At 40.6% G+C, this 12,205-nt stretch overlaps 1 protein-coding gene across 2 annotated transcripts in view; it reads left to right on the top strand.

Moving 5' to 3' along the window:
• LOC112117657 (phosphatidylinositol 3,4,5-trisphosphate 3-phosphatase TPTE2-like) overlaps positions 1–11,706 on the top strand; it is a 43,396-nt gene extending 31,690 nt beyond the window's left edge. For both annotated transcript variants that reach the window (XM_026653494.1, XM_026653496.1), the window contains 11 exons: positions 299–363; positions 1,494–1,554; positions 2,505–2,586; positions 2,679–2,767; positions 4,409–4,470; positions 5,864–5,944; positions 6,911–7,016; positions 7,855–7,952; positions 8,446–8,541; positions 9,165–9,235; positions 11,604–11,706. In XM_026653494.1, coding sequence (XP_026509279.1) covers positions 299–363; positions 1,494–1,554; positions 2,505–2,586; positions 2,679–2,767; positions 4,409–4,470; positions 5,864–5,944; positions 6,911–7,016; positions 7,855–7,952; positions 8,446–8,541; positions 9,165–9,235; positions 11,604–11,706 — 914 coding nt within the window. The remainder of the gene's footprint in view (positions 1–298; positions 364–1,493; positions 1,555–2,504; positions 2,587–2,678; positions 2,768–4,408; positions 4,471–5,863; positions 5,945–6,910; positions 7,017–7,854; positions 7,953–8,445; positions 8,542–9,164; positions 9,236–11,603) is intronic.
• The last annotated feature ends 499 nt before the right edge of the window (positions 11,707–12,205 follow it).

The raw sequence follows: 12,205 nt of genomic DNA, 5'->3' as shown, positions 1-12,205 counted from the left end.
GTTAATTTGATAAATATCATATAAAGTACAGACAGTACACGGGCAGAAAATGTACATTTGTCATTAAAAATTCAAATGTAAAATCTGAGCTACTGCTGGTGATACAGTATGACTACTTGTTTGTGGGGTGGCCTGTAACTAATTGTTCATAACATTAATGGTGCTTCCACTCTCAAAGCTACACTTTTTTTTGATAGCTTTTTGTCTTTTTAATAGTGCATAGTAGTTCTTTCAGATTCATCCTCCGCTGCCAATTTCCAATTCTTGTGGACTTAACATATAAATGTTTCCTCCATAGATCGTATTATTGCAATGTCATTTCCATCATCCGGGAAGCAGTCTTTCTATAGGAATCCTATAAAGGTAAGATCTCCTAAAATCCCTCATGCATGTGACTTCAAAACTTAACAGCACTGAATTTCTGTGTTCCACTTCCAATCCTTTTTTGCTAGGTTGAATATGGATCAGATTGGGAATGACTAAACTAGCCTCTGATGGCCTTCAGGAAACCAACTTGCAGTCAGAGGCCAGTACTTAGTGGGCTTATGTCTAGATCACACAAGCATAAAAATTAAGGGTGCAGTCTGTCCATCCTGTCCTTGGGGTTGTCCTCTAGCTACATGATTTGTTGCATAAGTGTCCTGAGGTTACCCTCATTTTCATTTAGGGTGACCAGATCACACAGGTGAAATATCGGGACGCGGGGGGGGGGGGGGGGGGGTGGAGCAAAAAAAATGGCCGCCGGAGCTCCCCGCCAGCTTGCCTCCGCTCCGTCTCCGCCTCCCACCTCCCTCCAACGCTTGCGCCGCCATACAGCTGATCAGCGCAAGCCTGGGAGGGAGTGGGGAGGAGGAAGAATGCAGTGTGCTTGGGGAAGAGGCGGGGCCAGGGCGGAGATTTGGGGAGGGATCCAATGGGGCAGTGAGGAGCGGGGCTGGAGGCGGGGATTTGGGGAGGGATCCAATGGGGGGAGGAGGGGACGGAGTCAGGGGGGGCCTGTGAGCGGAGGCAAAATATCGAAACAATTTGTGTCCCGACCGAAGGTAGGTCAGGACATGGGACAAATAAGCAAATATCAGGACAGTCCTGATAAAATCGGGACATCTGGTCACCCTATTTTCATTATTCATTTAAAGCCTTCCTGAGAAGGTCACTTTTTGCTACCCAGGCTGTGTTACATGGTGATTTATAAAAGAGGCTGTTTTCGCTCTCAAATACAGAATAAGACTAAATGATCACTTAAACTTTACTGAATTAATCATTTTAGTAACTATGTAGCTGTATAAAAACTGGTGGTAGACTGGCTTAGTAGCTAGATGAGAACCTGAACTACTCATTTCTTTTCTCATGGTCTATTGTGAATATAGCCAGCTTCTCCAGTAAGGGCAGTATAATGTTTAAGTGGCAGTGGAAATGAAGAATAACGTGTGTATATTTGAAGAGAGCAGATGTTTGGAGTTAAATGGTTATTTCTTACGTCTTATTTCCTTAAGGAAGTTGCAAGATTCTTGGATACAAAACATAAAGACCACTATACAATCTATAACCTTTGCAGTAAGTATGTGTAGCTACTGTTATGCTGGAGTTTGGGTGGTTCTCACAAAGTGCATCACAGATGTCATTGAAGCTGACTGGCATAATAACCTTCTTTCTTTCAGGCTAAATGAGGGAACAATTAAATGCCCCTTCATTTAGTGATAGCCAAAGCAATGGAAAACCTCCCATTAGGGACTGCCAATGAAAGTGGCAGCTGGCGATTAACTGCTGGTGCTATGTATCTGAGGGCTTGTCTCAGCTTACAGCACTGAGTCAGAAACTGCCAAAAAGCATGAAACTAGGAGACAGTAACAAAAAGCACAGGTAGGGTGGCTGTGAGAGCACTTTGGGCAGAGTGCTGGCTAGAATGGCAGACTTGGAATTGAGAGAGGCAACTGCCTCCCATTGTTTGATCCTCCTGTGTTCAGGAAAACAGGACTTTGTGCATTCTTTGCAAATAAACAGGATTGCATCAAAAAAAAAACCCAATGGAAATAACCCTCAAAACCTTATTGGCTTGGCCAAAGGGGGGTTATGGACAATCAGATCATGAGAACCAACATTGATTCAGTCAACCAGTTAAAAATAGAGAAGATCAAGCTCAGAGGGTCATGACTTTGAAAACTGGCCTCCCACTTATTACCCCCCCCCCACAAATCACTGTTGCAACTGATGGCAGTTGGTGGGAGTCCTTTGGGCCCACAATGAACTGAGGGTGCAAAATTGCAGACACAAAATAGGAAGTTGGCCTTCAAAGTTAAGCCTGATCCAGATCTGCTTAAATTGAATCATGAATCTATTCATTTAGTAGCACTGTCAGACTCCAGTAGATAGTCTGAGCTGCTATTACAACATCTTCAAAACATAGGCAGAGAAAATAGCTTGACTTAAATTACCTCTATTGGCATAATTGTACTTACCAGAACTCTAAACTAGTGTTAATCTGAAGTGTTCTGTTTTTTTTGTAGGTGAAAAAGGTTATGACCCTGTGTACTTCCATTACAGGGTGGAGAGAGTCTTTATTGATGACCACAATGTCCCCAGCCTAAAGTAAGTCACATGCTAGGGTTCCTGCAGCCCAACAACAATACTAGGTATAAAACAAGCTCTGACTACGCTGTAATTCATATGCTTTTATCTAGGGACATGCTGAAATTTACTGCCAATGTGCGTGAGTGGATGAAAAAGGATGAAAAGAACATCATAGCAATTCACTGTAAAGGAGGCAAGGGTAAGAGAATAAGTACTGTAGCAAAGAAGGGATTGGAAAACATAGGAGTATCATAGTTAAAATGGTGTGACACTTAGACATTAATGCATTTTAAAAGTTTTACCTGCCTAAATTTCAGATTCTGATGGAAGTATAATTTGACCATGGGATAGTTCAGATTTCTATCCAGTCAAATAACAGGCATGTTAATAACTACTTTATCAGAGGTGCTCAAAAACCCTTTACAATGGATAAAGTTTTCAAAAGCACCTAATGTTGGATTGAGATTCATTTACTCAACAAATGGGTCTAACAAATATTTATTAAAGCAAAACACTCAGCAAGTGATTGTCCTAATGAGCTTCCCACTTGTAAGTAATCAATCTCATCAGTCACCTCTAGTGCTGGACAATACAGTTTCAACCTGCCTCTGTAACAAACTTATTTATAACTCTTATTATGTTATCCTATCCGTGTGTTAGTCTCTCATTTCCATGTTACCGCTCCTCCCCCATCAGTACAGGTTTTGTTAGTTCATGCCATTCTTCCCCCCCTCCCCCAAGCTTTCTGGTTACTTTCTTTTCTTCTCACAAATACGATTCTGCAGTTTCTTAAACATAACGTTAAACAGTTCTGCTTATGCTGCTAATCAGGCCAGGCTCTTAAAATCCAAAGCAGGCTTCTGTGAGGCCTAAATATGCCTTTGCTCCCAGTCAAGGGTGCTGGAACAATGTGTATAGTGGGGGTGCTGAGAGCCATTGAACCAAACTGTAAACCCTGGATATAATGGAATCCACTTCAAGCCAGGAGATACGGCAGCACCTATGCTCCCAGCACGCAAGTCCTATTTTCAAAAGTGACTTAAGCAGTTAGGGCACTTTTTTGGAAAACTCTGTACCAGTTCCCAGTCTGCTGCTAGCCACATGCTTCCTACATCCAATTTTTTGTTTTAATAAGTTTGCATATTGAAGGTCTCTTGTCTATTGGCATCCTGCACTTGAATGTCTCTCGTACAACTTTAGGCTAAAATTGTTCAAAAGCATGTGCCTAATTTTAGGCACCTAAGAGGATAAACTTGTCAAATAACTGAGCACCTAACAGCTTTCATTGAAATCAGTGAGCTGCTGGGTGCTTGGCACTCTGAAAATCAGACAGCTGCTTTTGAAAATGTTGGCTTCAATGTTTTGACATGTGCCTACTTCATGTGGCAGTTCTCCCTTTGTCAGGACATCCCTGTGCAGAAGTAACCCTCAGTAACACTATAGAATGACTGTGTAATTCTGGGGTTTTGAGGTATATTTGGCACCATCTCAAATTTAAACACGGGGGTCTGAAAAATACTGACCATCTTGCTGTAGTTCATGGTAAAGCTGCAGAGAGGAATTATTGGGGGACATTCCTCTCAAAGGAATCATTAGAGGAACTAGGAAAATACAAACCTGTAGAAACTGCTTTGCAAAAGCACATCTTATTTTAATTCAGAAGTGTTGAATCCTGTCTAAGATTGTACTTTAGTTTCTACTCTATATATGTATGTGGCCTCTGTTTAGAGTTAAAATTTTAATCTTGCATGTTGACTATCATGTATGTCTCAAAATACTGTGATATACCTGTAGTCTGGGTTTTTTTTTCCTGTTTGTGTGTTTTTTCTTTCTAATACAGGCAGGACTGGAACAATGGTTTGTACTTGGCTCATTGACAGTGACCAGTTTGAGAGTGCAAAGGTATGAGGGAAAAATCAATATTAGCCATTTGAGATTCACTTAAAACAAAACAAAACAAAAAAACTTGTTAGGCCCCAGAAAGATGAGGCATCTTCTGAGTAGACCATGTGTATTGACTATGCCTCATTCTCCATGGAGAACGTAAGCCACTTTTAAAAGGCTTTGCCAAATGTGGTGGTGGTTCATAATTTGAAGGGATGGAAAATGGCAGCCAGGAAGAATGGGAAGAGACTGACTGGATTATGCTGAGATGATACCAGCCATGGAAGCATTTGATTAAGCTGTTAAAATGACTTTACAAAAAAAAAACCCAAACCTCTCACCTTAAAACCATTATAACTAGGAATTTAAGCTGCTTATCTTACTCTAAAGCAAGGCCTCCTCAAAGTTTAGTATCAAATCTTAAAATGACCCATGTATCCCTATTACCGTGCACCTGTGTGGAGGGTGGAAGCACACCTCCCTTTAGAACTTGCCATTCTTGAAGATGAACTATACCTCCTAAGAGTGGCAATTCTCATAATTAAAAGCAGGTCATCTGCTGCTGTAATGCAGCATAGCTAGATTTGTGGCCCTACTGCATGGATAGCAAAAATGCTATATGTATGAATCACCTACATCTGTATGAGGATCATCAAAATTGATGTACTGGGTTAAGCTTCTCTTCTACAAGGTAGTTTTACAGTCTTCTCTCCAATATTAGCTTGAATGTCTGCAAATTGTGGGGTCTGGTGGCACCTTAAAGACTAGCAGATTTATTTGGGCATAAGCTTTCGTGGGTAGAAGTGGTTTTTTTACCCACGAAAGCTTATGCCCAGATAAATCTGTTAGTCTGTATCCACAAAAACAGCAAGGAGTCCAGTGGCACCTTAAAGGCTAACACAGCTCCCCCCTGATACTTGCAAATTGTGGGGTTTTTATTTTACTTTTTTCTTTCAAAAATTGTGCGCTGATTGATCTTGGTCCCTGGAACCACATCTGTGGTATTTTTCTGGAGTGTGAGGTTTTTATTTGAGGGTGATGGAGACAGATTGGGAGTAAAAAGGAGTTTCTAACAAGGTCTGGGTTTTCTAAACTTCTGATGGATGCTTTGGTAAAACCGCTTAAATACTGTCATTTTTCTGACTAGCAAATTCTTGTCCACCTTGAAGCATTCTCTGTCACAATAGGGATTGACTAGTCCTCGTGTTTCTAGTACCGACTCACTCTAGCTTCCAAAGAAGCTGCTCTCCAGCATTGGTTTGAACTCTTTCAAACCTCTTACCACTGTTCATATCTGATATTTTTCGGTTTTAGTCTTCCATTATAATTATATAATAGCACAAACTTCACTGTGAGCCAGCTGAAAAATTTGTCCTGTTGCTTCATTTGAAACTGACTCTCTTATATGTAGGAGAGCTTGGACTATTTTGGGGAGAGGAGAACTGATAAAAGTACAAGTTCCAAATTTCAAGGAGTTGAAACACCATCCCAGGTAAGAGCCTAAACAAAGTGAGACGATTGTGGAGGGTGAGTTAGACCAAAAAAGCACATAAAAATCCACTGTGTAATTGTTTTAAATGTAATGGATGGAAGAACCAGAATTGAAGTATTTTCCACAGTTCAGTTGAGAACTTCCAAACTTCTGTGCCATATCTCTGGGTAATGTGCTTTTTAGGAATTTAATGACTTCCCTCTACTAGTTGGCCCTCCTCTTTGGGGAAACTTCCCTTCTGTAGCTCCAACAAATGTGCTTGGTAGGGCAGGGGGAAGAAAAGAGGCAGAGAGACTTAAATAAAAGTTCAATACCTAGCATTTAATGTTAACCATGTGTTGAACAAATGATGCTCAGAACTAGAGCTAGCTGGAAAACAAATATCTTTCTGCAAAATTCATGTTTTTGAATTTTATTTTTATTTTTTTGCTGAACAGAACAAAGTCAAAACCGTTTTTTTTGTTTAAGTGGGAAGGGATTTCAAGGAAAAATACCATTTTGGAAGAATGGAAATGAAGTTTTTTGCCTTCCAGCTTCCCACCTGGAAGGAAGGCCCTTGTCAACTTCATTTACTTTGAGTCAGGCAAAAAGTGAGTGAAATTGATAAGGGCCTCCTAGAAGGGCAGTCAGTAAGCTGTTGTTTCAAACTCAGATTTCTGAGAAGAGGGCACTTTCCATCAGAAGACTGCTGACCGACTACTCAACATCTCTTTAACAAGGCTTCTGTTGGACAAGTGTTAATACTATTTTATGGATGGGAGTGAGGGGAAACTGGCACAGACTGCTACTTCCCCAAGGCCACGCAGAGCAAACTTATGGCAAAAATGGGATTAAAATTGTGTAAATTTCTGTCCGTTAGCTCAGTTTGCCACTTCTCACTTATCAGTCACTGAAAGCAACAATCTATATGCACCAAATGTGTTGAGGACCATATTTTAACATAGGCAGCTTTATTTTGCATTGCAGAGTAGGTATGTTGGGTATTATGAGATCCTGAAGAACAAGTATAACTTGAAACTCCCACCAGAGAGACAACTCAAAATAAAGAACATCAAAATCTACTCTATTAATGGTAAGCAGGAATACAAATTATGTGGACACTTTCGTCTTTTTCTGGTTTTGGAATGTTTTCCAGGTCAATTATTTCAACGCTGTATTCATACAGCTATATATTGAGTGCACTATAGACACCTTACTGGGGTCAGAATTACTAGAATAAGTAAACAAAACTTCAGTGGTGAGATGCTTTGCTGTTCCATGGAAGCCAGGTAAAACATAATGAAATTCTATATAAATGTAAACTCAAGTTCTTTGTAACTCAGTTGCAGGCAAAATGAACACCTTCTGTGACTGTGCCCCTTTTAAATGAGTTCTTTCTGCCTGACTCTTTCAGTGATGGCTTATTCCCTCCAACTGGCATTGGAATGGGGAGGGGGACTGTGAGGTGCATACATTCAGGGGCTAGAATTCTTCAGCAGATAAGTGACCGTGATATATCTGGCATGGATCAAATGCTTTCAAGTGTGCTTCTGAGTCTGATATCTGAACAGCCTTTGCAGAGAAGCCAAGGACTAAAGTTCAGGTGCCCACCCATGAGGCACCTTACTTTGCTGCTGCTCCATGTCTATTCTGTGGCTAGAGGAATTGCTCTCCAGGGTTGTTTATCAGGGACCCTTCAACAAATTCATATAGATACTTTTCAAAGCATGATTCTCTTATGCCTACTTATACCTCTTTCCTACTGTCTTCCAGAAAGTTCCACATAAAAACTACTTTAACACAGAAGAAAGTGAATTTATTATCATAGCACAGTGCATGGGGTTGATGTATCCTGTTCCATTTAACTGCTTACTGTTCCAGCTCTATAATTTAAAGAAACCCTTGCATAATGTAACTTTGATTCCTTCTAGGAGTTGGAAAAGGCAATGGAAGTGATCTTAAAGTTCAGATAATTGTGAAAAAGAAAGTTGTATTCCATTGTGTTTGTGCCACTCAAGAAAACTGTAGGGTAAGAACTCTAATGGCTCTAATAAAGGTGTCTGACTAAAATGTCTTCACAATGCTGAACTTGAGCACATTTTACTAAATCATTACATCTGTTGGTTTTTGTGGGAAAATATTGGATGTAAGAAATTTCTCCCTTTCTGATAAGGGAATGTACCAATACTAGGAATAGAACACTTCAGTCTTATTTCCTGCACATCTTCATGTGACTTGGAGCTCCCAAGTTTTTCACAGGACAAAAGGAATGTGGATTTCTCAGGAAACTAAAGGTCAAACTCTAGATTGGTTAGTAAAACTGAGTACCTTGGCAACAGGAGGGCAACAGTCAATCATTTTTCCTTATTTTCACTGTAGAACCTTTAACCATAAGTAATTGGGTATTGTCATCTGAGCCACTGTAACTTAGTAGTGGAACACTTAATTGGCACTGCTAGATTGTGTGCATTTTATTTTCAGTTTGAAAACAGTTTATTCCAAACAGTTCTGTTTTTCTTCAGTTATTTTTTGATGCTGAAAATGACTTTGCAGTAATTGGCTTGGAAGACTGTCCTGTTATAAGCGATGATGTGAAAGTCCGATTTGAATCACGAACTGTAAGTATAGTGGAATAAAGACTGCATTCTTCTGGTACACTTCCAACTCTGAGATGTAGGATACGTATGCATCTGTTGGTATTGTACATCATTGGCATCAATGTGAAAACCCACTGTGTAGGAAAAGTCTAGCCTTGATTCAAAAGTATTTCCTCTTATGAAGGTAGACACTTCATAGCAAGTACTTGCAAATGTTTGAGTACAAGTGCGTGACTGCTTCTCTCCTCTCTCCATGACCTTGTGCTGTGACATATAACAAAGTAACCTCAGACTGTACTGTAGCTCTTAACTTTACTCTCAAGGCCAGGGGGCACATAGCCAAAGTTACAACAAGAGCAGGAATTGCTTATCTCATTTGTTGCTTGCTTCTTCAGTGTAATGAAGGTGACACACAAACCTGCATCCTTTTTCACTGACCCTACTGTAAAATTCCAGCTAAAGTCAATTATGTGAGACTGTTTTGATGTGGGCAAGCAGCAGCTCCTCATCAAGTTTTCAGGGTTGAGTGATTCTAACTATACTAGTTTCTGCCTGTTCTGCCAAGGAACAATCTGTGCTGTACTAAACTTTTTTTTAAGGCAAATATATAAGAAATGTCCTAAACACAATTTTGCTTCTCCTAGGATCTTCCAAAAGGCTATGACGACTGCCCGTTCTTCTTCTGGTTCAACACCTCTTTTATAGAAAATAACAGGTAAGATGTATTACAACAGGACAACCAGAGTGGCAGGTCCATAATGCTACAATTTTCAATGGGTGAGCAAATCTTAATAGATTTAAAGAGAATCTTAAACATCTGGAAAAATGCAGCATCTACTTCAAAACCTTCGAGCAGAGGTCCCCAAACTGTGGGGTGTGCCTCCTAGGGGGTGTGGAGGAACATCCGGAGGGGGAAGGAACACATCAGGGCCTGGGCCAGCCTCCACAGAAGGAGCACTCTCCAGTCCTGTTCCCAGCTCTGTGCCAGCCCCCAGTCTCAGCTGTGGCTCTGTTCCCAGTCTGGGGCCAAGGCTAGGGGCGAGGCTGGGAGTGGAGCTGCACCTGGTCACGGGCTCAGCTGTCAGCCCCCACTGCGGCCCAGCTGTTGGCCTTGGTCCTGCTCCCAGCCCCCTTACCCTTGGCTGCATGCCCTCTTCCCCCCACCCAAGCTGTGGCCCTGCTCCCAGTCCCAGGGGGCAGGGACCTGCAGATGGGTAAGGGGGAGTGCGACCTTCAAAAGTTTGGGGACTGCTGCCTTAGAGTTTTTAACCCTTAGTAAGGTAGGTAGGTAATAGTGCAATAAGTTGGAAACTTGTAGTGTTTGGCCTTAAACCATGACTTGGGAACAAACTCTCAGCATTTTGTTTGCATAATGTAAGGTGCACTAGATGGATCTGAAGAGATCTTTACCCTAAATAGTATAGGTTAAGTCTCATGCAAATCCAGGAAACTGATCTTTGTAACATTCCACCTTACTAAGTATTGAAGCTGAATGTTTAGTTGCCTAAAATAAAATTCAAAACAAATTTTAACTCATTTTGTTGCTGCTTGCCTTAATCATCTCACGTGATAGAGTGGGGACCTTGTCTTCATACTTGGATAGCATCAGTGTATTGGAGCCTTAGAAGCATTTACCAAGAGCATGCTAACTTAGGCAAGGTCTCTAGTGAGCACTATCAGAGGCTTAAGGACAACTTACAATTTGCCACCATGTTTGCAAACTTGGGAGTGAAGGCTTTGGAGAAGACTGTCTTGGCACCATTCCCTGCATGTGGAAGCTGATGACCATCAGCACTTGCATCTGGGCCACATATACACTCATGATTCTTAAACATGACAGAACAATAGCTGCACTAGGCAATATCCTCAATAGGCAATACATTACTGTTAACAGATTTTAAAGTATTTAATAATGGTGCTCCCTTTTTTCCTCTTCCTTTTGCAAAGAGTGAAGTGAGCTGAAATGTGTAATGGTAAGAAAAAGACAACCTAAATATTTTATGGACAATGGCCCTATATCTGTGCTTTGTATTGTCTCTACATTAAAGATGCCATTAAAACCCACTGAGGAGTTGGTATGCTCCTCCAGTTGTCTTGAGCTACCTGAAGTACTTGAGATTTAGACCCCTACCAGAACACCTTTCTCTTGGCTGGGGAAGGCATGCTCTTCCTTCTGGTACACTGGTGTGAAATGCCTGTGTGTGCTTAAATCTTAATGCTGTCACCAATCCGGGATTTCTGGCAGTAGAGATTGCACTTGCAGTGTAATGTTGACTGTCCAGCTAAACAAATGCTTGTTTGGCACTCTTCAGTAAAGTGTTTAGTGAAACACAACAGTGGGAAGGAAGCCTCTGATGTGTCCTTGAGGGATTGTCAGCCATGAAAAGAGTTGATGTTGATATAAGGCTATATGATCCTGGTTAAAAGGATTTTTAAATTCCTTTCATGGCTCGATTAAATCAAAAGCTAAAAATTATTGTGGCTGCAGAAACAGAGCTGAAGACTTAGTTTGGATTTAACACTGCATGGGTGAGGCAAGAGAGACACTCATGCTCTTTCAAATGAGGTTCAAATCCTCAAATATCCTAAAGTCACTGTCCCATAGAGCTCTTCCAAATTTGAGATAAAGCGTGTATCTGCAGCTGATGTTGGGAGTTTTCTTGTGACACTGGAGGAGTTAAATTTTATTGTATCAATTTTTGTAGTGATCACCAAAAAGCAAAATATTTGGGCAAATTAATTTTTGGCTCTGAACTTAAAATTGGTACCACTTTATCCCCAAATGTGGCTGGTGCTTGTGTCATGAAGCACCAGCCATAAAGCAGTCACCTTTTCTAATAGAATTGTTTATATAGTTCACTTTATGGCTGAGCTTGGCTTTCTAGCTCACCTGTCTTAACCATGGAATGTATGTTTGTCAAAATGGTGTAATGCATTTGGTTAGCCAAAAATATTCAAAACATGAAACACGTTCTTAGCTCTCATGTTTCACTTGCTTTTCAAGCCTGCTTTCATACCATACATAAGAGGGCAGCATGTTTGAACTGTAGAATAACTGAACAGATGACAATTCTATTTTCCAGGCTTTACCTTCCTAGAAATGAGTTGGATAACCCTCATAAATCCAAAATGTGGAAAATCTACAGGGAGACGTTTGCTGTGGAGTTGAACTTTGTAGAACCATAATAGGAAGTTGTCAGCTTTTGTTTAGAAAGAGTTGGTTTCCCTCAAAGAATCATGTTTGGTCTTCACCAACATGGTGGCATCTTCGGAGAGTCTCCTTCATGTAATTCTTGGTGTATTTGTATGGAGATACAGTATCTCAAAATTAAAAGTTGAAACAAGTTAAAATACCTCCTGTATGCACTGTCATGTAAAGTTTCTTAGCGTGGCATTCTCTGAAGAATTTAATGTGTTAAACACACTTGTACTATGCATAATACCAAAGAACTGAATTTCTTGATCTGAACACATTCCACATCCTCTTAATCTTTTTTTACAGTATCCACATTTGAGTTAAAACAAAATCCAGAGTTCAAACTATACACTACCCTATGCATGCATACTGCTTTACAAACATCGTGTCTCTCTCTCTCTCTGATATAAAATCTCAGTGTTATCCTTATAGCTAAGGAACCCTGCAAAAACATGAGAATGTTGTCCCCTACAAATGGCTGGAAAACAG

This window comes from Terrapene carolina, unplaced genomic scaffold (genome assembly GCF_002925995.2).
Source record: "Terrapene carolina triunguis isolate 2854851 unplaced genomic scaffold, T_m_triunguis-2.0 Scaffold139, whole genome shotgun sequence".
In the NCBI taxonomy this organism is placed as follows: domain Eukaryota; kingdom Metazoa; phylum Chordata; order Testudines; family Emydidae; genus Terrapene; species Terrapene triunguis.
The sequence above is the reverse complement of the archived record's forward strand: the minus strand, read 5'-3'. Positions and strand labels throughout refer to the sequence as shown.